The sequence below is a fragment of the Podarcis raffonei genome, chromosome 5 (assembly GCF_027172205.1).
Source record: "Podarcis raffonei isolate rPodRaf1 chromosome 5, rPodRaf1.pri, whole genome shotgun sequence".
In the NCBI taxonomy this organism is placed as follows: domain Eukaryota; kingdom Metazoa; phylum Chordata; class Lepidosauria; order Squamata; family Lacertidae; genus Podarcis; species Podarcis raffonei.
In genome coordinates this window covers 99,619,167-99,645,763 of record NC_070606.1, presented here as the reverse complement: position 1 = coordinate 99,645,763, position 26,597 = coordinate 99,619,167, and the positions used below count along the sequence as shown (strand labels likewise).

Sequence of the window (26,597 nt, the reverse complement as noted above, 5' to 3'; positions counted from 1 at the left end):
AACTTGGGGACTGACCGGGATTTGAGATGAATTTTGGGCTTTCCCCAAATTTTATGAACGTCCACTGGCCAAGTGGGGCAGGGGCTCAATGACCCACAGGACTCCTTGCCTAGTTTGTTCTCCTTTCTGACCTCTCTGGGACATCAGGTCTTTTCCACCTCTACTACCAGAGATGGGAAGAGCTGAATGTGAGGCCTTCTGCATGCCAAGCTCTGCCACATTCCTACATAGTCTTTCTCTTTGGGATTGAAGTTGCACAACGTCCTTCTTTCCCACCTTGGCCAATGAAATGGAAGTGAAATAAAGACAGCTTCCCCGGGAACCTTCCTCCCAAAGAAATTGTCCTTCCTTTCCAGTAAGAAACATAAATGCAATGAGGCTGACCATAAACGTTTAGTTTTACGTTGCTGTAAATTTTTATCTAATGCTGAAGGGTAAGAGAAGCAGAGGCTACGGGACTTGACTTTGACACTGCTTCGTGGTCTCCCCTTCCTGACCACCGTATAAAGTGGGTTTCTTGACCCTTCTGTTGTGCAAAGGGCGGGGTTGGCTTACCTACCCAAAACACGCGCTAAAGAGGAATCCATCAAAGGGTCCCCTTTTGCTCCAGAAAGGTGTAAGTCCATTACTTCATAGAATCATAGAATTGTAGAAATGGAAGAGACCTCTGGCCAGTCACTCACTCTCAGGCTAACAGACCTTGCAGGGTTGCTACAAGGATAAAATGTGGGGTTTAGGAGCACAAGGTGCACTTCCTTGAGCTCCTTATCGAGAAAAAGGTTGGCTAGAAATGCAATAAATAGGCGTTCGTCATCTGGGTCAAAGGAGATACTTTATCCAAGTAGCTTAGCTGGACGCAAAGCGGCGCATGCTTTGGGGATTCCCAGAAATGAATTCCTCAGAAGATTCCTCACACCTGAGTCCTCCAGACAGCCAATGAGCATCGTCATCGACAGGTATGACCTCCAGTGTCCTGTGCCACCCCCTTGCATCTTGTTGCACCCCAAAGATAATCCCATTGCACCCCAGGGGCAGGTACATCTCACATGGAGACCCCTGGTGTAAGTGGGGACTCGAGAATCAGAGAGACACAGAACATACAAACGGTCTTCCTGAATCCGAAGAGACACCTGTCAGTGGAGTGGTTAGAGCGCTGGACTAAGACCTGGGAGAGGCTGGAGTTCGAAACCCCACTTGGCCATGAAGCTCAATGGGGTGTGGCTTTGGCTACCGCTCACTGCCTCTCAGCCAAGCCTACCTCTCAAGGTTGTTGTAAGGACTGAATGAGGAGGGGGACGGCCACGAGGTCCTTCAAGGAAAAGGCAGGATAGAAACACAATGAATGAACACCCAGCTCCGCCAGAAGCAGAGAGCGGTCGGAGGCACTTACGATGTAGCAGGGCTCGCAGTAGGCTTTCTTCTCCACCGCGTAGAAGGGCTGGCCCCGCAGTTTGTTGCCGCAGGTCACGCAGGTGAAGCACTCCACGTGGAAGACCTGGTCCATGGCGGTGCAGCCGGTTCCTTCTCCCACGACGTTCTCCCCGCAGCGGGCACAGCGACCTGGAGGGCAGAGAGGGGCCTGGCGTTAGGGGCCACTCATGGTGCTTGGCTGCGAAGGAGACCCACATGGGAACGTAAGGGGGCATCAACTGCATTTGCATGGACAGGCGGAGTCCCCCAAACCCTGGGCGGCCCCCGTGTGGAATAACGACTCAAGACAACGTGCTATGGGATTAAAATTGGCGACAACTTTATTATGTTTCAGATGTGGGTAGACCTTGGCTCAGGCACTGGGCGTTTATCCCTCCCAGTCCCCCGCAAGGGAACTGGGGAACATCAGGGTTATCCAGTGGGGGGGGGATGGGCTGGCTCTGGAGAACATATGTTCAAGCAGAGAGAGTCTGTATTGGCAAAACCTATTTGGTGTTTCGCAACTTTCCAACTAGTTGCAGGACCTTAGCCAGACCTAGCAGAGTAAACGCAGAATCCACGGAAGCAATTGGCGACTTGGTTGCAGACAGGATAGATGAAGCAGGAACTAAGAACTTGTAGTTAGGTGTTTATATTATACACAGTGGACTATCTACAGGAACAGAACATGGATCTTTTGCTAGCTCTCTCTCACACAACTCACAACTCCTACACTGACACACAGGACTCTGAACACTGAATACTGAACTAACACAATCCAGTTAGTAGGCCATTAATTATCACTCCCTTGAGAGAGCTTGACCAATCAGGGAGCTGTCTCCATGCCTCTGTTATCACCAGGCAGACTTACTCCTTCAGATTGCCTTCTGACTGTCTTCCAAACCTTAACTGACTCTGTGTGAGTAGCTGCACATACACAGTTTCCCAACAGTCTGCCCCCGTTATGCCATTGTCGCAGGGGAGAGCAATGACGACCTCTAGGTGTACGGCCAAAGCCTCCCATCAAACAACCCCTTTAACGGGGAACCCTGGTATTGCTGCCACAAAGAGGATGTCACCACTGCACACCCCTCCAATTCAGGGAAGATGGACTAAAGGATTCCACCCAAGGCCTGATACCGTGAAAGTTGTGACATTTTGCTACGGGAAAGGCAAACCTGCCAATGCAGGGGAATTCCTTTCCAGCCCTTGAACAGTGACCTTGATGTAGCAGCGCCCGCGTACCTGTGGAGAAAAGGTTAACCTGCAAAAGAAGTCTTAACTGAGGGAGGGGAGGGTGGGAGAAGCCCTGGAGCCAACTGGCGATTCCCAGGTAAGATCCTCCCTCTATTGTGTGGGCAGGTGGTCCCTCCCCCTACCTGGCCTGATCACCTTGGCAACGCTTCCCCAGGTGGGATTGGGCAACTGACTGAGTTAGGCAGAGACCTCCAGATATCCCACCTGGGGGGAGGTGAAGCCAAGCCTGTGCTAATGGTGCCGCATAGGGTCCAGGGGCTGCGTGCGACCATGCAAAGGGCGCCTCCCATTTAATGTGGGGAGCGGTCATTAGCTGGAGGAAGAGGAGGCAGGGCGGAAGTTTACAAAATTAGACCCGGCACGGAGGAAGCAGATCGGGAAAAGCTTTCCTCCATCTCGGCTAATAATAGAACTTGCGGACAAGCAATGAAGCTGAACATGGGAAGATTCAGGACAGAGAAATGGAAGGACTTCTTCATGCATTGTGACTTGCAGCTATTTTTGCTTATTACAGTTTAGTAAAAACTGAGAAGTGTAAACTGTTTAATTATTATTTGCTAATATTTGGTTTTACTGTTTGCCTTTTTGTATCGGAGCAGATTGTTTATTATGTGTATGAACTTTGCTGTCTACTTTGCTGTTTCTTCAGCTTGTAGATGCATAGTAATATAGAAAGGCGGTATGCAAATTAAAAGTGAAATGAAATGCAGTGCATACTTAAACTTGGAACTTGCTCCCACGGGAAGCCCGACTGAAAAAATGACCCACAATTTAAGAGGAACAAAGCAGAGAGACACCTTTGTGCAAAGAGGGCGGAGCTTCATTCATTCACAAATTCTACAACAAACTAAAGACCAGCTCCCAAAGCTTTATACTAACCTGTGGACATATTTTACAGATGTCCAGTGTTATAGGTTGCAATGTATGCACAGGTTTTCACAATGCATTTTGGAGGAATGCTTGAGGAAATTTAGAGAATAACAATTAAAAAAAAGTTTTTTAAAAATAAAATAAATGTCAGAAGTACCCTGCTGGGTCAACCAAAGGGGTTGCTTGGTAAAGTCTCCTGCTTTCAAACAGAGACCAAGCAGGAGATTCTGAGCGTCTTAAAGAACAGGAACTTCTGCATGAAAAGGATGCTATCTCAGTTAGTTTGTTACATTGCTAATGGTGGTTTATATGTGGATTATTTTTACTGTGCATTTGCATTTCTTTTCTATTTTAAACTTTAATGCATCCTAGAACTCCCCACCCCCGTTCATTAGTCTGATTTAAATGTGGATTTTCTATTGAGTTTTGCATATCATTTTCATTGGTATTGCTTTATTTCTAGATTTTTTGTAAACTTCTATTTCATGTTTGGGACACGGGTGGCGCTGTGGGTTAAACCACAGAGCCCAGGACTTGCCGATCAGAAGGTCGGCGGTTCGAATCCCTGTGACGGGGTGAGCTCCTGTTGCTCGGTCCCTGCTCCTGCCAACCTAGCAGTTCGAAAGCATGTCAAAGTGCAAGTAGATAAATAGGTACCGCTCTGGTGGGAAGGTAAACGCCATTTCCATACGCTGCTCTGGTTCGCCAGAAGCAGATTCATCATGCTGGCCACATGACCCGGAAGCTGTATGCCGGCTCCCTCAGCCAGTAAAGCGAGATGAGCCCCGCAACCCCAGAGTCGTCTGTGACTGGACCTAATGCTCACGGGTCCCTTTACCTATTTCATGTTTATAGAGGGTGGCATTCAAGTAAGTATAACGCAGAGAGGAGCAAAGCTACAGGGAACCAGGCAGAGGGCCTTCTCGGTGGTGGCACCCGCCCTGTGGATTGCCCTCCCATCAGATGTCAAAGAAATAAACAACTATCTGACTTTTAGAAGACATCTGAAGGCAGCCCTGTTTAGGGAAGTCTTTAATATTTGATATTGTATTTTAATCTTTTGTTGGAAGCCGCCCAGAGTGGCTGGGGAAAGCCAGACAGATGGGTGGGGTATAAATAACTGAATGAATGAATGAATAAATAAATAAATAAATAACTGTGGAACTCCCTCCTGCAGGAGCCAGCGATGGCCATCACCTTGGATGGCTTTAAAAGAGGATTAGACAAATTCATGTAGGAGAGAGGGCTGTCGGTGGCTAATAGCCACAATGGCTCTGCTCTTCTTCTGCAGGCAGAGACAGCAATGCTTCTGACCAAGGCACTTTGTATGGCGAGTTCCCACCCCCATCAGTGGAAATGACACATGACACAATTATCAAGGTTAATGGGCTAAATAAGGCCACAACTTTTATTGGTTACAGGTGATGAGCAATATTGGCTTAGGCATTGGTCCTAACCGACTATCTCCAGCTTCAGCAAGTCCGCTTGAAGTCCGGGAAGGGTTAACCACCAGTAGGGGGAGTCCGGCTGATGCACGTCAACTAGGAACTCCCCCGGGGTTAGCTATAGGGGGCGTGCCTTAGGCCCTCACCTCCCTAGACTTTGGATAGGGCCACGCCCCCCGGAATCCTTTACCGGACTACCCTTCAATATGTGGGGCAGGTGATGGCGCTTCCTCCCCTCTTCCAACTACAGAGCAATACCAATGCCTAACCGCCAATACCCAGAAAGTTGTGATGATTTGCTACGAGGTAGGCAAAAACCAAGGGCCTGGTGTCAATTTGCCAAGTGGAAAAATTCCTTCCAGGCCCCTCAACGGTGACCAACCAACCAAGGTCCATAGCAAGGTCAAGGAACGAAAACCTTATAGGGCAGGAGGGTGGGAAAAGCAGGAACAGCTGGAAGGCGGCAAAGAGGGAGATCCCTGGCTGTGTCCTGCTTTAAATAGGGCAGGCCACGCCCCCTGAGCCAGCCGATTGGCTGGCCAGGAGGTGATGTGGCTTGGAATCCCTCCAATCGCGCAGGGGGGCCGTGAAGCCCACAAGTCCACCTCCTTTGAAGGGCCGAAGTAGATTTGCAGGAAACCAGAGGAAGGTGAGAGTTTCTTTTGAGTTCTGGTCCTGCTTGCCACTGTAAGAAGAGGATGCTGGGCAAGAAGGCCCTGTGGCCTGATCCAGCATGCTATCCTTACGTTGTTACATTCTAAACGGCCCTGTGATTTTCTGAAGGATGGGGGCACATCAATTTAATCAATGATAGCACTGTTCTGGTCCAGTGAGAGCTGATCACCGAAGAATGGATGCTTTTGAATTATGGTGTTGGAGGAGACTCTTGAGAGTCCCATGGACTGCAAGAAGATCCAACCTCTCCATTCTGAAGGAAATCAGCCCTGAGTGCTCACTGGAAGGACAGATCCTGAAGCTGAGACTCCAATACTTTGGCCCCCTCATGAGAAGAGAAGACTCCCTAGAAAAGACCCTGATGTTGGGAAAGATGGAGGGCACGAGGAGAAGGGGACGACAGAGGACGAGATGGTGGGACAGTGTTCTGGAAGCTACCAGCATGAGTTTGACCAAACTGCGGGAGGCAGTGGAAGACAGGAGGGCCTGGCGTGCTCTGGTCCAGGGGGTCACGAGGAGTCGGACACGACTAAACGACTAAACAACAACAAGTACTGTTCTTAAGAGGTCAGGCGAGGCATTGGAAGGAACAGACGAAAACTCTGAGATGATGAAGCAGCCAAAGCCATCCCTCCCTGCTTCTTCAGCTTGCAAGGAGATGCCTTTATCACGGTTACATGCGCCTGCTTCCGCCGCTCCCCAGAGCCCCCGCCGCTGCTGCAGAGCGATACATGACGGAGAGCTGGAGAAACAGAACACGGCGTCTTTGAGCCAGGACGTCTTTCTTATGTAAATACATCAGACTGAAATATCCACCTAAGGGCTCCCACAGGTGCCATCAATAACCGCTGTTCCTGCGGCGTCGCAGTGCGTGAAACCTGCCCCCCTCCCTCGCCGCCTTCTGAATTCTCGCCGCTTTCGGAGTCCCTCCGATAAGTGCGCTTTAGAGATTCATGGCACATCCCGGCTTTTGGACGGCCGGGAACCCACTGGCAGCGGACGTGGAAAAATCATTATTCCTAATGAAGAAATATCGATGACAGAACAGCGTTTCTAGTCAGCGGCCTAACAAGATTTCCGTTCCTGGTCCTTGTCGAACCCTCGCCCGCCCCGAATCCCGGCTACGGTGCGTGTCGCGCAAACACACACAGAGCTTTGCTCTTATGGATTTCCCTTCCAGTCAAAGGCCACCGGTGACCACATTTTAATCTTTTAAGACCTTCTGCTCACGACAGCCATTTGACAGCAAGGGATAAGAATAGTTGGGACACAGTGTTCTGCGAGGAGGAGGGGGAAAGAGAGCAGCGTTGGGTCTCCCTTTCTTCTCGTTGCTGTTGAATGTTTTAACTATGCAATGCGGTCACAGAAGTCAAGCTGAGCTGGGATAGCTCAGTCAGTAGAGCACGAGGGCCTTAAGCTCAGTGTTGTGAGTTCGAGACCCGCACTGGACCCAAAAAATTCCTTCATTGGGGTTGGACTAGAAGACTCTTGTGGTGTCTTCCAACTCTGTTCTGTGATTCTATGAAGGCTTTCAGTAGAGCTGGGAGGCCTGTAGACTTATGAATGTAAGAAGAGCCTGCTGGATCGGGTCCATGGCCCATCAAGCCCAGTATCCTGTTCTCGCATCCAGGTGCCCCAAAGGGAAACCTGCAAGCAGGATTCGAATACAAGGGCAACGCTTTCCTCTTGCGGGTTCCAGCCACTGATACTGAGAAGCATCACTGCCTCCAACTGTGGAGACACAGCATAGCCATTCTGCTTTGTAGGCCTCCTCCTTCAATCCTCTTTTAAAGACATCCGCTGGCTCCAGTGGGAGAGAGTTCCACAGTTTAACTTTGTGGAGAAGCACTTTCCTTTGTCTGTCCTGAATCTTCCAGCATTTAGCTTCTTTTGCTGTTGCTTTCTGGGAGGAAGAGGGGGTGAGGCATCAGGGAGGGGGTGCTGCGTGAGTACCCCTGAAGAGCCAAACTGGTGGTCTCACCAGTGCTCCTGAACAGTACCAACCTCCTTGCCCCTCTGGGTAAAAAGCAGTGATGCCTCTGCCAGGAGGTTGGCGGGGTGACAATGCCCCTCCCTGCCAGCTCCTGGCCTGAATGCTTTGCAGGCGGTTGGGCAATATATTCCTTCATTGCAGTGGGCAGATGATCCTTTAGATCCCTTTTCACTATACACTTCTAGGATTTTGTGATTCAACAGGGCAAGGCCACAAACTGACTGACTGCTTGGTCAGGTTCAAGAAGATCTCATGAATCCCAGGTTGATGTTGCAGATGAGTTTTCTTTGCAGAGCAGAAATGTTTGCTGCTCGGTTCATCCCAAAATACTCCAACTACGGCATATTTTGTATTTTAGGGGAAGAGAGATATGAAAGACATCGCTTGATCAAAGCACTCATTCAGCGCGCAAAATTGCATCTGATTGCTAATGCCTCTCCCTTTGCCGTGGCCTTCCGAGATCTCATCCTCCATTCCCGCACCGTTCCAAAATTATCCGAAAACGAGCGCAGCTAAAAGGCGCCCCCCCCTCTCCTTTCAAAAGGGAAAAGGTGTGGGTGGAAGTGTGGGGAAGAGAGAGACTAAGTGTAGGGAACAATCTACACCCAACGGAAACATGCCCACCCCCAAAATGACAGAGCTGATTGTCACGCTGAAAGAAACAACCCATTGCTAAGGCTGGATTATCAGTTTTCATAACAATGGAGCATTATCCGGAGTTCTGAGTGCGACAGCAAATTCCAGCAGCACTGACATTCAATTAAAACCTCTGCTGGCTGTCAAGCGCTTCTTTTTCCCCTGCCCCTTATCTGGTCCTGGGATTAACCCTTCCGGATCGTTTCCATGCAAAGGAAAACGATCCTTCTGCAACCGCAGGTGCAGGTGAATCACAGGACCACCTTTGGGCAGGGGGCATACAATCCTTCCCCTTGCCAGTGCAGGAAAGTGGGGTCAGGGCCGGTGGTCTTCAAACAAAATGATGACCAGCCTGGGAAAGGCTGAATAGCCAGCAGCAGGGCCAGCTTACCCATAGGCGCTAGGGGTGCGGGGCACCTGGGCGCGCTCTCTCAGGGGCGCCAGGCTGAAAGTCTGTGGCTGAGATTTGGAGCCCGGGGATTGAAGAGCCAAGCCAGCCAACAGCTGCTGCCGAGCAGCGCAGAGTGCGTTGGAGCGCCACATGTCTCTTTTTGCTGTGGGTGTGTGATGGCCTGGGACTCGGAATCGGAGGCTGAACCTGAGGAATCCCAGCCTGCACAGGAGTCCCCGCCTCCAGGACCAGCTGAGCTGGGGCTGGGGCTTGAGCCTGAAGGGCCCTCACCTGTGCCAGATCCTCAGGAACAGACACCAGCTGATTCTGCTCTGGCTCCGGAGGTGATCGAGGACCCATTGCCTGCAGGTGCTCCACTCTCAGCCCCGTCAGGGGAAGGTGAGGTTGCCTCTGGGTCTGGTAACCCTCCAGCTTCTCCTGAGCTGCAGAGGCTCAGGGCAGAGAGGCGGAGGGAACTAAGTTCCCGCAGGAGGAGGGCTCACCTCCAGGCCAGGAGAGGCGAGTCACCAGAGGATCGGGGCCGCCTTATGCCTCAGGGCAGATAAAAGCCAGCCAGCCCCAGTCCCAGGTTGCAGGAGCAACATTGTTGGTAACCTGTTCTTGCCGGCACCCTGTCCTGCTCATCTGCCAGAGTTCCTGACCCCACCCGACTCCCCGCCTTGGACCCCGCTTCAGCTTTGACGGACGGCCTCCATACCGCACCCGAACTTGGACCACGCCGAATGGGACCCCCCCCCCCGGGACCAGCACAGGGTGCTGAGGCAGCTGGCCAGTTCTGCCCTGCTGCGCGCCTGGGATTGGCGGGCTGTTGAGAGAGTTGTGTGTGGCATGGGAGAGAGTTGTGTGCCCCCCAAAAAGCTCAAGAATTCTGAGCTGCCCCCCTAAAAAGCTCAACAACTTTGGCCTGCCCCCCAATTGGGGACACGGGGAAGTTTTTTGCATCCCAGCGCCACATATGCTAAATCAGCTCTAGCCATCAGCTTTACAGGGTGAATTGTCTGACCCCCTGAAGAGCAGGGGGTTGCAGCACCACCCCCGGGCCATCCGCAGAGGGGGCTCTGCAAGGCAGTAGAGGCTCCCCTCCTCCAGAAAGCTGCCCCAGGGGCACAAAGCCCCATCTTCGCAGGTAGCAGCAGGTGCAAGATCACATTTAGGAATGCCCCATCTTAAGAAGTCCCAGCAGATAGGAAAACAAGAAAGATACAGAAGACAAAGGGCTGGAAAACCATTTATGCCTCCCTGGTGTGTAAGCTGTATGTTTATAGGGACTTTATAACAGGGGGCAGTCCCCCCAGTATTCTGAATTAGTGCCGTCAAATCTTTGGCCTGACCCCTCCCTGCTATGGCCATTCTTATGGTCTTAAGAACATCAGAAGGGCCTGCTGGATCTATCAAGTGGCCCATCTAGTCCACCATCCTGTTCTCACAGTGGCCAGCCAGACAAATTCAGGGAGGAGAGGGCTTTCGATGGCTACTAGCTCTGTTCTGTGTCCACTGTTGAAGTAAGCAATGCTTCTGAATGCCAGTTACTGGAAACCAGTTTCCTCCCCGGGGGCTTCCCAGAAGAGGCATCCGTTCGGAAACTTTGAGAATAGGGTGCTGCACTAGATGGCCCATGGGCCAGACCCTGCATGGTCTTCTTATGCTCTGATGTGTTGCTAATAATAATAATAATAAATTTTATTTATACCCCGCCCTCCCCAGACAAGACCGGGCTCACGGCGGCTAACACCCGATATAAAACAATTGATCGAAATACAACTTAAAAACAAGATTAAAATACATTAAAATGCAGCCTCATTTCAATAGAAACTAAAATAAAAAAACTTTTGGGGGATGAAAATGTCAAATCTTCACCAAGGCCAACTATCCAGACTGGTCCTATGTGGGTCAGGAAAAAAGCCAGGGAAGTCCCCAAAAAGGAGATCCATCCCAGGAGGAGAAAGGAAAAAGGAAAGAGGAAAGAGGGGGAGGGGATCAAGTTGATTCCAAGTCAAAGGCCAGGCGGAACAACTCTGTCTTACAGGCCCTGCGGAAAGAAATCAGATTCTGCAGGGCCCTGGTCTCATGAGACAGAGCGTTCCACCAGGTTGGAGCCAGTGTTGAAAAGGCCCTGACTCTGGTTGTGGTGGTCCTTTTCACCGCTTTAAGACCCCCAGGAAGGGTGTTATAAAAGGCACATAATTAATAAGCCAATGCTCTTTCGTTTCTCTTTCACCTGGTCATGGCTGCCCCCCAAGAACCCCAGCAAGACTCATTCTTTCAGGACCCGCCCTCCCCAGCATCCCAGCAGACGTCAAAGAAGTTTGCTCCACTTGTGGCTCCCAATCCGAAGTTGCTGGAAACCACGGGAAAGGAGAGGGTTGTTCTTGCACTCGGATCCTGCTAGCAGGGTTCCTGCAGGTTGGCCACCGTGGGACCAGAATCCTGCACCAGATGGGTCACTGGCCTGATCCAGCAGGCTCTTCTTGTGTCCTTCACACCAGCCTTGAAGTAAGATCCGACTGCAACCCTGCTGGGGTTCTGAATGTGGCTTGTCGGGGCTGCATGACAACCGTCTGTCCTTCCCGTCAGGCAGCAAAATATCTGCAGCTGGCCCTTGAGGGTCTTAAGCAGCCTTTCGAAACCCTGACCGCTTGCTTGATGCTCCAGTCTTGCAACCACCCACCTCCTTGCCCAGTAGCTCGCTGTCAGCTCCCAAAGCAAAGCGGAATACCCCCTCCCCAATGCTGACAAGTCGGTGGGCTAATGCAATTTCCTCCTCTAATTTGTATTGGCTTGGACTCCATCCTGAATGTCCATGAGAGTCGCCTCTCATTTCCATCAAACGGAAGCACAGGCAGGACTCAGGAGCCAAGCAGCACGGGGCTGCCCTGCTTCTGAACTCGGCCTCCAACCCTCCAAGGTGAAATGGGGAGGGCGGACTGGGTGGGCGGCTTGCAGCCTGGAAAGGTGTGTGGGTGTTGCAGAGACCTGAGGTGTTTGGGTGGAGGGTGGGTGTTCAGTGGCAGATCTCGGGGTCCCAAATTTCAGCGGTGCCCTGGGCAACACCAACATTTGCTTCTCCAATCCCTTTGCACTCCATTCTAAAGTATAGTTGCCGTTCCCTGTGACGCTGCCAAGACTTTGCACCCAGTGCAAGAGAAGCAGTCACACTCCTTTGGTGTGCTGAAGGTGGAGAGAGCATCCCGGACAAAATGCAAGAGAAAGCCACATCTGCCCTACAGAGGAGGTGGAGTTGCGGGCTTCACGGCCCCACCATGCGCAGCGGCTAGAGCCCAGCCCCGCACAATTGGGGGGATTCCTGGCCGCATCACACCCTGGCCAGCCAATCGTCTGGCTCTGGGGGCATGGCCTGCCCCATTTAATGCAGGTGTGGCTGGGGATCTCCCTCTTTTCCCGCCTGCCACCTGTTCAAGCTGAAGCCGGATATAGTCAGTTAGGACCAATGCCTAAGCCAATACCGCTCATCACCTGTAACCCATAAAGTTGTGGACTTATTTATCCCATTAACTTTAATAATTGTGTCATGTGTCTTTATTTCCACTGGGGGGGGGGGGGACTCGCCACGCAAGAGCATCTAAGGCAGGAATGAGGGATGTTTTCCCCCTCCCAGTTAACTGCATTTCTTCCTAGGTAGTAAGAATATAAAAAGAGCCTGCTAGATCAGACCAGCCAGTGATAGCCCTTGCTTCCTCCATGAATTTGTCTTCATCCTCCTTTCAAAGCCATCCAAGTTGGTGAGCATCCTTGCCTCCTGTGACAGGCAGTTCCACAGTTCAACTATGTGCTGTGCCAACATTAGCTATGGTGAACTAAGCCACGGCTGAGCACGACGTGTGAACCAGACATCTGAGAATGAAAGAACTTAAGGAAAGCCTGCTGGATCAGGCCCATGGCTCACCTGGCCCAGCATCCACACAGTGGCCAAAAGGGATACCCAAAAGGGAGACCTGCAAGTAGGATCCGAGTGCGAAATCCCTTCCCCTTCCGGTGGCTTCCAGCAACCAGGATTCAGAAGCATTGCTGCCTCTTGACTGTCGAAGGAGGGCTTAGACATTGTGGGGGGGCTTGCATGCTGCTGCTGGTGAGCAGGGATAGGACGCCCCTTTCTCTTTCTGCCATCCATTTTCTCCTTCTCTCCGTCTGCCACCCCCTTTCTCACTCTCGTTCTCCTCCACCCCCATTCTTTCCCTGTGTGATGGCCTGGGACTCGGGCTTGGACTCGGAACCAGAGGAGTCTCAGTCTGCACCGGCTCCTTTGCCTCAGGCAGCATCTGAACCAAGTCTGGGGCCTGATCCTGAAGAGTCCCAGTCTGCACAGGTTCCCCTGCAACAAGCACCAGCTGGGCCGAGTCAGGGGCCTGAGCCTGCCCTGGCTCCAGATGCGGGGATGACCTCATTGCCTCCAGCTGGGCCATCACTTACAGCTGCTCCACTACAGGTTGGGTCAGGGGAGGCTGAGGCGGCCTCTGGAGCTAGTAACCCACTGACATCTCCCGAGCTACAGAGACTCAGGTCTGAGAGACGGAGAGACCTGAGTACTTGCAGGAGGAGCGCTCGCCTTCGGGCGAAACAGGGAAGTAAGTCGACAGGGGATCAGGACTGCCTGTTACCCTGACAGAGATAAAAGGCTGTCGGACCCCACCCCAGGTTGTGGGAGCAACATTGCTGTTTGCCAGAACCTGCCTGAGATCCTGTACCTGTCCTTGCCTGGTTTCCTGCCTGGTTTCCTGCCTTGGCCCTGTCGGACTGACTCCTAGCGGAATCCTTGGATTCGGGACCGGACCTGGACCGCGTTTCTTGGGTTACCGCCAGGCCCAGCATATCCTGCCCAGGGGAGGGAAAATCTGTCCTTGCCAAAGGTCTGAACTGACTGTGTGGGGAGTGCTTTGCCCCTCTTTCCAACCCCTTTTGGCTTATTTCCCTCCACACACCCCCCAAAACCCCCACATTGACCTCATTCTCTCTATCTCTGCGCAGGACGGGGGTCATGTGAAACTGCTCAAGCCCCAACACTCATCCTGAAAGTTAACTGGCCTTTCTGAGTGCTCAAACCGTCGCTGAAACACCTGAGCATCTTTCCCGAAACCAACTTTAGCAAGCATCCTCACCTGAGCCACGAACTTCAGCCCCACCCCACGACCTTAAACCTCCACAGTTCCCAGAGAGACAGGATGCCTGCATCCCTAAATAAATGGTCCTTTTAAAGGGATGAGCTTCCACGCATCTCTCAAGCACAACAGTCCCCTTTGGGGGGCATCCGAAACACAACACCGGGGGTGGGGGGGAATCCCCCGTGATGTGAGAGGAAGGAAAGTCTCTGATGGGGGCCAGCGGCCCACCATCTGAGCAGAGGCTGACCCGCCGAATGATCCTTGCTGGCTTTTCGAATGTAATTATTTGGAACAAATTATTTCCATGACTTAATACAATGCCTTGGAGCTCTCCAGTAAGGTTAATTAGATCGCTGCATTCAAAACCTATCTGCTCTCAACCGACTTTTAATATGCTCTGATGCTGCTTTCTAAATTTGACCTAATGATACGATTAGTGGGCGGCTATCTGGCCTGCTACGATTACCGCAGCACTGAATCCCCGAGGGGTCGGGGGAAACACGTTTGATGCAAATTAGAGTCAATGTCGCTGGGCCGTCCCCTCTCTGTTTTCATTTTTTGGCTGTCCCCCACCCCTCCTGCACCCTGAGACAATGGGCCTCCACTGTACAAAACTATATCATGGGCACAGCCAAGTTCATTAGCTCTGGTAGCTAACTATTTTATTTTTTGCACCATGCACCAATGGCTTGTGGAACTCTCTGCCACCAGAACACGAGAGAGGTTGGAGCGCTTACCGAAGTATTCCTGGGAAGGCGGGTTTTCCATGTCGTACAGCATCTTCTTGGTCAGGTGTTCCAGCTCATCCTCCGGTCTGAACAAAGGAGCACTTGAGGCAGGGTTGGGACCGCCATGTCCACTCTGGAAGAGGAAAAAGAGGCAAGTTTTGAGATTTCATTTTGGACCAGGGGCATGCTGTTGAGCAAAACCGTCCAGGGACTGGTAAACAGGCCCATAGAGGAAAGGTTATTTATTAAACATATGGCAAAGCAGCCAAATGCACGGCGATTTCTTCTAAATATGGTGTCAACTGGTGGCATCTGTAAATAGGCAAGACCTCTGTCCCTCCACCATCTCTTTCGTTGCAATCAGCTGAAACTGCAACACCATTAAAAAATAAAATAACCCAGTTTGGGCCTGACGGTGCTGCAGAGTAAATCGCAGTCAACGTCGTCACAAAGCCAGTGGAGAGCAAAGGCATTGGTGTACGAACTAGCACTGCCCTCACTCTGAATGGGCATTTTCACCTGAAAAAAATTGCCAAGGGGTGGGATGCAGGTATTCACGAGTGGCTGCATGGTCCACTTTTCAGAGGGTCTTGGACCACCACATTGGGACAATCTATTCTGAATTATGGTAATGGGATTTTTCTGAATTTGGCCTCCTTTGCCCCCCAAATCTTCTCTGATTAGACGCAAAAAGAGAGAGACAAAATGTCTGCCTACACCATGGCTTCTTCGTCAGACCCACTCTAATCATTAACGGACTCCATCTCTTAAGGGCAATACTTTCAATTATACTAAAACCAGCTGATTTGCATGTTCCCTGCACTCAGACTCCCCCCTCCCCCTGGCCAAAGAGCTCTGCAGTGCTCAGAATGAGCGCAGTTGGAAGCAAATATACATCAATCTAGTCCCAATTTGCATAATGTGACTTTTTCGCATAGTTTGGTACAAAATTGGGTGAGGGAATTGAAAGATTTTTTAAAATAAGAAAAAAAACACGGTTTTGCTGCACACAGGCAACGTTTTGGGAAATCTCCCCTTCGGCATTGCTGTTCTTGGATTTTATCGTGATTTAACAACGGCGAAAACATTTCTTTGTGTGCACTTATTATGTTCACCATTTAGGAGCTGAAAGCTTTTCCCAACGCCCAAACTGCGCTTGCTTGTAAGTGCAGGTCTCTTCATACTAGCAGCAAACAGATTTTAGACGATGTGTGAGGTTTTCCGTAACCCCCCCGACAACTCTGTGATATCCTATCATCATCATCATCTTCATCGTCACTGTCATTTCTAAACTGCCCTTCATCCCATGGGATCACAGGGCGGCATATAATAAATAATAATACAAAAATTTTATTTATATCCCACCCTCCCCAGCCGAAGCCGGGCTCAGAACAGCTAACAACAATAAAAGTAACACAGTTTACATAAAATCACAATCAATTAATTGGCACGCATTCTAGAATCAATTCATTCTAAAATCAAATCAAAATCAAATTAATGGCAACCACTGGGCATTAAGCAACATTTGTCCACAATTCCTCTTCACTGAATAAAATGGACCTTATCATGGTCCTCTTTGTCCAGCATTGAAGAGCAGGTCCTCTCCACCCGGGTCTCCATTACCCCGAGGCTCTGAGGGTTCAGGGACTCTCAAGAGGGCCCCCTTTGCCAATCTCAGCAGCTGAGAGGGTCTCTAGGGAATCACTGAATCGTAAGAGTTGGAAGGGACCCCAAGGCAAAATGCAGGAATCTCAGCTAAAGCCATCCAACCTCTGCACTAGGGAGCGGGTGGCACTGCAGTCTAAATCACTGAGCCCCTTGGGCTTGCGATCGGAAGGTTGGCGGTTCGAATCCCCGCAACGGGGTGAGCTCCGTTGCTCTGTCCCAGCTCCTGCAAATCTAGCAGTTCAAAAGCACACCAGTGCAAGTAGATAAATAGGTACTGATCTGGCAGGAAGGTAAACAGTGTTTCTGTATGCCCTGGTTTCCGTCATGGTGTCCTGTTGCACCAGAAGCGGTTTAGACCTGCTGGCCACATGACCCAGAAAGCTGTCTGTGGACAAACGCCGGCTTCCTCGGCCTGAAAGCAAGATGAGCGCCACAACCCCAGAGTCGCCTTTGACTGGACTTAACCGTCCAGGTGTCCTTTGCCTTTACCCTCTGCTTAAAAACCTACAAGTAAGGAGGGAGGGTCTCCAGAGGGAGACCGTTCCTCTGTCGAACAGCTTTTACTGTCAGAAAGTCCTTCCCGATGTTTAGTCGTAATCTCCTTTCTTGTAACTTGAAGCTGTTGGTTCGAGTCCTACCCTCCAGAACAGGAGAAAACAAGCTTCCTCCATCATCCATGGGGCAGCCCTTCAGATATTTGAAGATGGCTCTCTTATCTCCTTTCAGTCTCCTCTTTTCCAGGCTAAACACCCCCAGCTCCTTCGACCGTTCCTCATAAGGCTTGGTTTCCCTGACATTTGATCATCTTGGCTGCACACCTTCCAGCTTAAAAGATAAAAGGAAAGACTTCTCCACACAGAGCAGAGTTAAACTGTGGAACTCACTCCCACAGGAGGCTGCGATGAAGAGGAAGCCTTTTCGGTATTTGGGGCCTGAGCCGTTTGGGGCTTTAAAAACCAAAATGAGCACCAGAGATCACAATAATTCACTCTGGAAGTTCATGAAGTCCATAAACTCACAATCTCTTCTATCTCAGCACTTTTGTTAACATTTGGCTTTTGAGATGCCGGTTTTAAGGAGGAACCCAAGGCCAAGGAGCCAGTGGCTGCCGCCTCCCCCCAAAAGCGCTGGTGAGGTTAAGAGATCTTCAAGTTTTCTTCTTCCAATTTCTGCTCTGAACCTTCCTGATAACAATCCGGCTTCCACTTTCCCACGGCTCACTGGGTTTAGTGCCATTCGCTTTCGGCTCAGCCCTCCTCGCTCTCCCTTCGAAAAGAGGGGGGCCGGAGGAAGGAGAGGGGGAGGAAGACACCTGAGCAAGTGATAAACACCTTGGGGGAAGTGGCAGCCGCGTTCAGAAACTGCGCCGCAATGAATGCCCCGTGGCTCAGGCAGCGCCAGATACATTCATTTTTTCCTGTCCATTTGCAAACGATGTTCCAGAGGCTCCTTTCTTGGAAGGAAAATAACTTCAATTATGTGTTCTCAACCAAAGAAACATGGAAATTATCTTCCTTTCAGAAGGTAGAATTAGCTCAATTTAGAACTGAAAAGCTGCCAAAAAACATCCCTTGCTGATATTTACTTTCCCCCCTTTTTCGTGTGTCCCTCCCCCTGCTTTGCCTCCCGCTTGTTCAGATGCGCATCATATCTGCAAGGTTGTTTTTGAGGAAGATGGCTTTCGGTATTAGTGTGGCTTGGAAGAGAACTCAGGATAGTCCAGCCAGTAGAGCATGGGGCTCTTAATCTCAGGATCACGGGTTGGAGCCCCACGCTGGGCAAAAGATTCCAGCCTTGCAGGGGGTTGGACTAGATGACCCTCGGGGTCCCTTCCAACTCTGCAAGCCTAAGATTCCATGAAATGGTGTCCCAGGCCCTGCCCTGAATGCTCCCTGCTTTCTACCTGATATACCCAGGTTGCCCTCTTCTCACAGCACCTAGCATGACTCCACACCAGCTAGCTTGGGAGTTTGGAGATGGGCAAGGATAATAATAATAATAATAATAATAATAATAATAATAATAATAATAATAATTTATTTATATCCCGCCCTCTCCAGCTGAAGCCGGGCTCAGAGTGGCTAACAACAGTAAAATAATACAGCATTCTAAAATCAATTCATTCTAAAATCAGTTCAAATCAAATTGATGGCAACCATTCGGCTAGAGTTCTGTGAGGATTACAAATGGAGGGGGTCAGGCTGTGCCTTGTCCAAAGGCCTGGTGGAACAGCTCCGTCTTGCAGGGCCTGCGGAAAGATGTCAAGTCCTGCAGGGCCCAAGTCTCTTGTGACAGAGCGTTCCAGCAGATCGGGGCCACGGCCGAAAAGGCCCTGGCTCTGGTTGAGGCCAGCCTAACCTCCCTGTGGCCTGGGACCTCCAAGATGTTTTTGTTTGAGGACCATAAGGTCCTCCATGGGACATATCAGGAGAGGTGGTCCTGTAGGTACGAGGGTCCTAGGCCATGTAGGGCTTTAAAGGTTAAAACCTTGAACCTGATCCTGTACTCCACCGGGAGCCAGTGCAGCTGGTATAGCACCGGGTGAATGTGATCCTGCGGCAAGGACCCCGTAAGGAGCCTCACCACGGCATTCTGCACCCACTGGAGTTTCTGGGTCAGTCTCAAGGGCAGCCCCACATAGAGCGAGTTACAATAATCCAGAGTGCAACTCGGATGGTTTCTGGGACTTGGAAAAGCGGGTGAGAGGAGTCAGGATATAAGGTCAGGCTGTGTTTTGCTAGCCCCAAAAGGGAAAACGAGTGAGGTCCCAACCAAAGAAGAATGATGGGATATTCAAACTGATGGAATATTCACAGCTTGCGGACCTAACATATAGAATAAGAGAACAAGAAGAACATACCTTTAAAGAAGATTGGAAAAGGTTTATTGAATATACGGGAGGAAACTGTGTATATTTGAAAACGTGGGCAGCATTAAGGTAAACTCAACAGTGTAAATAAGCTTGGATGGATGTAATCATGGGATACTGAATGGTTTAGTTTATGTAAAATATGCAGGGATTTATGTTATGAAAACTGAACCATGGAAAGAAAAGAAGGGAAGTCATTGATATTTTAATTTGAATGAATATTTAAAAATGCAAAGCAGAAAATTTAATAAAAATTAGGGGGGGGGAGGATATAAGGGCAGGGGGTCTCTAATGTTGGACACCCCCAGACTGCTTTTGTGAGGCGGTGGCCGTCTCTTGATAGTTTACATCTAAATCTATAAGCACTCAGTCTTTTGGTGTAGCAGCACTTACAGCTTTGGAACTCCCTGCCTCTTGATACCAGGCAGGCTTCTTCACTACTGCTCTCCTTTCGGTGCCTGACGGAAACATCCTTGTCTAGAGGAGCCTTCCCAGAAAGCTGACACAAGCTATAATCTGCTTTTAAAGGTAAAGGGTAAAGGGACCCTTGAACATTAGGTCCAGTCGTGGCCGACTCTGGGGTTGCAGCGCTCAACTCGCTTTACTGGCCGAGGAAGCCAGCGTTTGTCCGCAGACAGCTTCCTGGTCATGTGGCCAGCATGACTAAGCCGCTTCTGGCGAACCAGAGCAGCGCACGGAAACGCCGTTTACCTTCCCGCTGGAGCGGTACCTATTTATCTACTTGCACTTTGACGTGCTTTTGAACTGCTAGGTTGGCAGGAGCTGGGACCGAGCAACGGGAGCTCACCCCGTCGCGGGGATTCAAACCGCCAACCTTCTGATCGGCAAGTCCCAGGATCTGTGGTTTATTCCACAGCATCACCCGCGTCCCACAATCTGCTTTTAGTCTACTGTTATTTTAACTTTTCAGAAGCCTTGAATTATAGAAGCTAATTTTTCTCATTTTGAATTCTGGTGCTGGAGGAGACTCTTGAGAGTCCCATGGACTGCAAGAAGATCCAACCTCTCCATTCTGAAGGAAATCAGCCCTGAGTGCTCACTGGAAGGACAGATCATGAAGCTGAGGCTCCAAGACTTTGGCCACCTCATGAGAAGAGAAGACTCCCTGGAAAAGACCCTCATGTTGGGAAAGATGGAGGGCCCAAGGAGAAGAGGACGACAGAGGACGAGATGGTGGGACAGTGTTCTCGAAGCTACCAGCATGTGTTTGACCAAACTGTGGGAGGCAGTGGAAGACAGGAGTGCCTGATATGCTCTGGTCCAGGGGGTCACGAGGAGTCGGACACGACTAAATGACTAAACAACAACAACAATTTTTCTCATTGATAATACTCTCTCTCTCTCTCTCTCTCTCTCTCTCTCTCTCTCATCTGCTTTGAGTTCTGTTTCGTTTCTACAACCAAGCAGTGTGTGAATGAATGAACAAGAGAGAGAGAAAACTGCCAGAAGCGGGTTGGGCTGGATGACCCTCAGGGTCCCTTGCAACTCTACAGTTCGACGATACAGTGAGACCGTCCCCTGTCCCCTGGCAGCCTCTGAAGGAGCCTCAGCACTCTCTGAGCAGCTGCCAGGCACTCAGCTGGATGGAGGGCGGGTGCAGGATTAGCCCATTCTTCCTCTGCACAGGCAAACACTCGCTGGGGCTTACTCTGCCTTATGGATAACCCAGCCCTGCAAATGTGACTTAAGCCTCTAATGACAGAAAGGGCTTCATCCCCACCGGCAGCCATGCCTTGGAGACGCTCACACGTCTCCCTGCCAGGGAACAATCCACAATAACGTCTTCTTTTTTTTGAAGGCAGCGGCTGGGCCAAGTTCCACACTCTGCACAAGGGGGAGAAGGCCAAGCCAAGAGCCTGTCAGGCATATTATCATTTATCTCATCCAATGTACTTATAAAAATGATTTCCCGTTTGGCCGGCGCCCTCGGAAGTTTCTTGGCAAAGTCCCAACGCTTCGGGCGACCGAACCGAGGCTGTGTCTTTGAGCGCAAGGGCAGCCCCGCGGGCGAAGCGTTGGGATCCGGAGGCCCTGAATTCGAATCCCACCTCCGCCTGGTATTTATTAGGCACCTTGGTGCTCTCCCTCTCTTCCTCCGTGCAAAGTCGATTCCCTATTTTCCGTACAAGTGAAGGGGAGGAAAATAAGGACACGGGCTCCTTCATTCTTTGCCTTGCTGGCCGGCAGATCACAGCAAACATTGTCTTCAGAAACATCTGTCGGTGTAAGAAAATAACCCAAACCAAACGCATTTGTTTCTAGGAATGACCACACAATGGAGAGAAGCTGTTGCTTTTTCTAGACATTGTTTGAACAGGAAGATGTGAAATGCAAAGTGGAGGAAGGATGGCCAATGTTCAGTGCTTACCAGTACCACCTATGCTGCCTGCAAAGTCTCAGGAAATCTCTCCCCCCCCCCCAATCCACAAAATGTTGTTTCCTCTACCTGCTCAGCCTTCTGCACTGGCTTGCCCTCTCCTATGTTGAACATGCCCCCTTAAACATGCACACAACACAAACAGATGCCAGGACTGGACATGGCCCTCTGCACATGGCTAAGAGCTGCTTCACCTTCTCCCTGTCGATGCCCCTATTGCCTCCCTTTCCATTTCTATTGCCTCATTTCGCAACCCTTCTCCATCCATCCTGTCTCAGCACCTTGGTCATGTCCACAGATGGCAGGACCCCCAAGGAGGGGCTCTGTGGAGAACTGGCTGCAAGCGCCAGGCCTGTTGGCACACCAACTCTGTGCTACAAAGACATCTGCAAACGCAACACGAAGGCTGGCAAATTAAGATGACTCCCTGGTCCTGAATGGGGTAATTGTGCCCCTGAAGGACCAGGTGTTCAGCCTGGGAGTCATTCAGTGTATCTGAATAAGTGTGAATGCACATGAAAGCTCATACCAAGAACAAACTTAGTTGGTCTCTAAGGTGCTACTGGACAATTTTATATATATATACACACACACACACACACACACACACACACATTTCTACTGCGTCAGACTAAGGGTTGTGGGTGACGCTGTGGGTTAAACCACAGAGCCTAGGACTTGCCGATCAGAAGGTTGGCGGTTCGAATGACGGGGTGAGCTCCCGTTGCTCGGTCTCTGCTCCTGCCAACCTAGCAGTTCGAAAGCACGTCAAAGTGCAAGCAGATAAATAGGTACCGCTCCGGCAGGAAGGTAAACGGCATTTCCGTGCGCTGCTCTGGCTTGCCAGAAGCGGCTTAGTCATGCTGGCCACATGACCTGGAAGCTGTATGCCGGCTCCCTCAGCCAGTAAAGCGAGATGAGCGCCGCAACCCCAGAGTTGTCCGTGACTGGACCTAATGGTCAGGGGTCCCTTTACTTTTACCTTTACTGTGTCAGACCAACACAGCTACCTAGCTGAATCATGTCTCTCCCTTATCGGTCTCTACAGCCACAGCAGGCGCTGCAACTCTTCAACATTTTAACTTCACCCCAAAGGTGCAATGCTCCATTGTCTCCAGAGACAGATGGATGTCAGCCAGCCAACCAACCAACCAACCAACCGTCTTTGCAGTGTTTGTTTTGAAACTGCATGTACCTGTTTATCTCATATTATATTTGAATGTAATGGATTTTATTTTACATCATCGCCAGCTGATGAAGAGTTACTATCGAAACAGTTCATCATCCGGAAAAAAACTGTTCCATTACTGTACAGTTACAGGATGGTGGCTGTTGAAAGGCTTGTTTGCCTCTTTGATACTGACGGACGACATTTTCTAATTTTGTTCATGCCACCTTGATTGACTTCTATTATTTGTGACTCCGTTACACGGTTTCGGTTGGTGAACTGTGAAATAACACATGTTACAAATGTTTTGTTAGAACATTATTAGGCGCGTGTTGCCTGCGATGGTTCAGAGTTGTCTGTTTTGCAACACAAGGGATTTCCTTTGCTGGGAGCCTTTTTCGGCCAAATGGCAGCGTATAGACGAGCAGGAACGTACCGTAACCTCGGCTTCTTCGGCCGAAGCTGCACTGGGCGCCACCTCTGCCACCCTGCGCACGCCTAGTCCCTGCCAGCAATTTCTTGACCAATTATTGAGATCAGTTCATTTGCAGCTGCCTCCACCCCCCCCTTGCGCTGCAGGCAGAGTGGCAGCAGTGCGCTCAGATAAGCCGTTGAGCGCCAGGGAATGTTTTGACAGCTAAACATGGATCTTGTTGAGTTGTCTCTTTTCCTCACTTCTCCCAAAGGCCATGCATTTATTGACTCATCAGCCCAGTCCCCCTGATGTCCTCTTAGTCAAATCTGGAACTGTATTTTTCTTTCTTTCTTTCTTTCTTTCTTTCTTTCTTTCTTTCTTTCTTTCTTTCTTTCTCTCTCTCTCTCTCTCTCTCTCTCTCTCTCTCTCTCTCTCTCTCTTCTCTCTCTCCTTCCTTCCTTTTTAAAAATCTTCATTTGATGCAAAAAAGGGCCCCTTCCCTCGTCTTTATTAAAATAATAATAATGATTATTATTATTATTATTATTATTATTATTGAGAAAATGAAGCCCTTCTTCATGCAGTGCATAGTTAAACTGTGGAACTCCCTGCCACAGGAGACAGTGATGGGTTTAACTTGGGTTAAAAGAGGATTCAAGAAATCCATGGAGGAGGAGAGGGCTTTCAGTGGCTACTAGTCAGGATGAATCTGCTCTGACTCCACACTTAGAGGCAGCAATGCTGGAGACCAAAGGAGGGGAGAGTTGCTCTTGGGTTCGAATCCTGCTTGTGGGTTTCCTATTGAGGCATCTGGTTGGCCCCTGTGAGACCAGGATGCTGGACTAGATGGGCCATTGGCCTGATCCAGAAGGCTCTTTTTATGTGCAAATGGCCACTTTCTCTGGCAGTCGAACTATAAGAGAGCAAAATACCAAACAACCTCCTGCCTTTCAACAGAAGTGACCCCATCCTTCCTAAGGGGGAAGCCTGCCAAGCCTTTGGGGACTGTGGCGATCCGTGGCGACATGTGTGTCGACGGCTCCAGCCACACTGCAGCCCCGTGCGCCGTTCCGTGCATGTGCCCGGAGGAAAGAACATGCGATCCGCACAGCTGTGCCGATAATGAGATCGGATGCTGAGCCGCTCTCTCCGGTGCTGCTGGTTGCTCTGGAAACACTACGAGCTGCACTTCTCTCCTTTTCGCCGGCTCCCCTGACTATTTGTACCTCTCTCTCATTAAGCACGTAAGCAGGAACCTGGCTCACGCAACCCGTTCCGGATGACGGGGTGGGATTTGCCTGACGGCGGACGCATGCAGACCTCTTCTTTGGCATCCTGGTCTACACAGGACGGCATGCAGGGCACAGGTGGTGGCCAACGGAGGGCAAAACAGGAGTGCAGCCTGAGGAATGTAGCAGCGTAGAGTTGAAAGGGACCCTAAGGGTCATCTAGTCCAACCCGCTGCAATGCAAGGATCATCATCGAGGTCTCCGTTTTTAAACGCTCTCCTGTCCACTGGCCTGTAACCTTCAGCACACTGTCAGAAATAAAAGGAAGTCTGACGTTCTTCCAGTTTGAATCGTCTCTGTCTGGCTGCCTGGAAGAAATTCCTAGCCCACCCCAGTGAACAGGTTGAAAGCCTCCTAACAAACCGAGGCTCGCTTCCCATGTGTTCTTACCCCAAAGTTGTCTGGTGTCACACGCTGAAGATCAGGCCCTAAAGCAGGGTGCATTCCTTCCTCCCCACCTCCTAGTTTTGTAGTCCTGCAAAACAGACCAGGGTTGGGGTCCTCCTTTCACCTGCAAGCAAGTATTGAGGTGGTTGGAGAATTCCAAGCCTATCGCACCCTGACTGAGAATTCAACAGGGCCATTAAAAGGTGTGATGCATCCTGAGAGGTATTTAGCCTGTCCAGCAACATCTGCAGGGCCAAAGGTTAGCTGCCTTTGATGTGCAGGGGGCTTTGCAAGAGAAATACCTGCCATACAGTAGAGTCGGAAGAGGCAACGGGTGGATGGAAAGGGGATCAGCCAGGCTGCCATGGGTTGAAGATCCTTATGCATCTCTGACCAGAGGCCATCCAACCTCTGCTTGTTGTTGTTGTTTAGTCATTTAGTCGTGTCCGACTCTTCGTGACCCCCTGGACCAGAGCATGCCAGGCACTCCTGTCTTCCACTGCCTCCCGCAGTTTGGTCAAACTCATGCTGGTAGCTTCGAGAACACTGTCCCACCATCTTGTCCTCTGTCGTCCCCTTCTCCTTGTGCCCTCCATCTTTCCCAGCATCAGGGTCTTTTCCAGGGAGTCTTCTCTTCTCATGAGGTGGCAAAAGTCTTGGAGCCTCAGCTTCACGATCTGTCCTTCCAGTGAGCACTCAGGGCTGATTTCCTTCAGAATGGATCGGTTGGATCTTCTTGCAGTCCATGGGGCTCTCAAGAGTCTCCTCCAGCACCAGAATTCAAAAGCATCAATTCTTCGGCGATCAGCCTTCTTTATAGTCCAGCTCTCACTTCCATACATCACTAGTGGGGAAACCATAGCTTTAACTATACGGACCTTTGTCGGCAAGGTGATGTCTCTGCTTTTAAAGATGCTGTCTAGATTTGCCATTGCTTTTCTCCCAAGAAGCAGGCGTATTTTAATTTTGTGACTGGTCTTTTAAATGGATTTTAAGTGTGGTGTCTTTTATTTTTTCCATGTTTTTCTATATTCATATTATTGTTGCTAAGACGTAGTTTATTGCATTGTCCCTTTAAATTGTTGAAAGCTGCCCTACGTGGGACATGGTCATGAGAAGGGAGGGATAGAAACATGCATTAAGAAATAATCTGGAAAAAAGATTTGGCTGAGTTGGGAAGAAGCAGAGAGACACATACCAATTTTGGGGTGGGGGAGGGACAAACAAACATCAGATTCAGTCCCCCAAGGCAATGGGGCATGTCCCGTCCCACCCCAGCTGACTCCATGCAAGCCAGTCCAAAACCTCTCAAAAATGATTTGTTCAGTTAATAATTTTACTTTCTTTGTGTGTTTCATCATCATCATCATCATCATTATTATTATTATTATTATTATTATTATTATTATTAAATTTCTGTACTGCCCTTCATCCGAAGATCACAGGGCGGTTTACAACATAAAACTACAAAAATACATACCATGATAACAAACAGAAAATACCAAACTGTGTGTTTCTTATTTAGTGTTGCCAGGAGAGCTTTGAACACCTACAACCTGGCACACAATTTGTTTTACAAGTGCACTACTTTATTCCGGTCTGTGTGTTTGTGTGTCTTTACCTTCAAATTCTTCCAAATATAACTCATGGATGTTTTGCTTTGGAATGCATGATTTCTACAGTATTTTACTGCGTGCTTGCATGTTTGCAATGAGACGTGTTCTCTGAGGCCAGGCTGCTGCGTCCCTCTCTGAGCCTGCGCTGGAAAATCAATCGATAACATTTCCGCAGTCCCGAATGCAGTTGCCCTCACAACAACCTTGCGCAGCAGATCATGCGCATCACTGCAGATTTGCAAAT

At 50.0% G+C, this 26,597-nt stretch overlaps 1 protein-coding gene across 6 annotated transcripts in view; it reads right to left on the bottom strand.

Annotated features, from left to right (window-relative positions):
• Nucleotides 1-26,597, bottom strand: part of LPP (LIM domain containing preferred translocation partner in lipoma) — a 295,814-nt gene that overhangs the window by 35,753 nt on the left and 233,464 nt on the right. For all 6 annotated transcript variants that reach the window (XM_053387367.1, XM_053387369.1, XM_053387365.1 and 3 more), the window contains 2 exons: nt 14,553-14,676; nt 1,391-1,560 (listed from right to left, as the gene is read on the bottom strand). In XM_053387367.1, the coding sequence (XP_053243342.1) occupies nt 1,391-1,560; nt 14,553-14,676 (294 nt within the window). The remainder of the gene's footprint in view (nt 1-1,390; nt 1,561-14,552; nt 14,677-26,597) is intronic.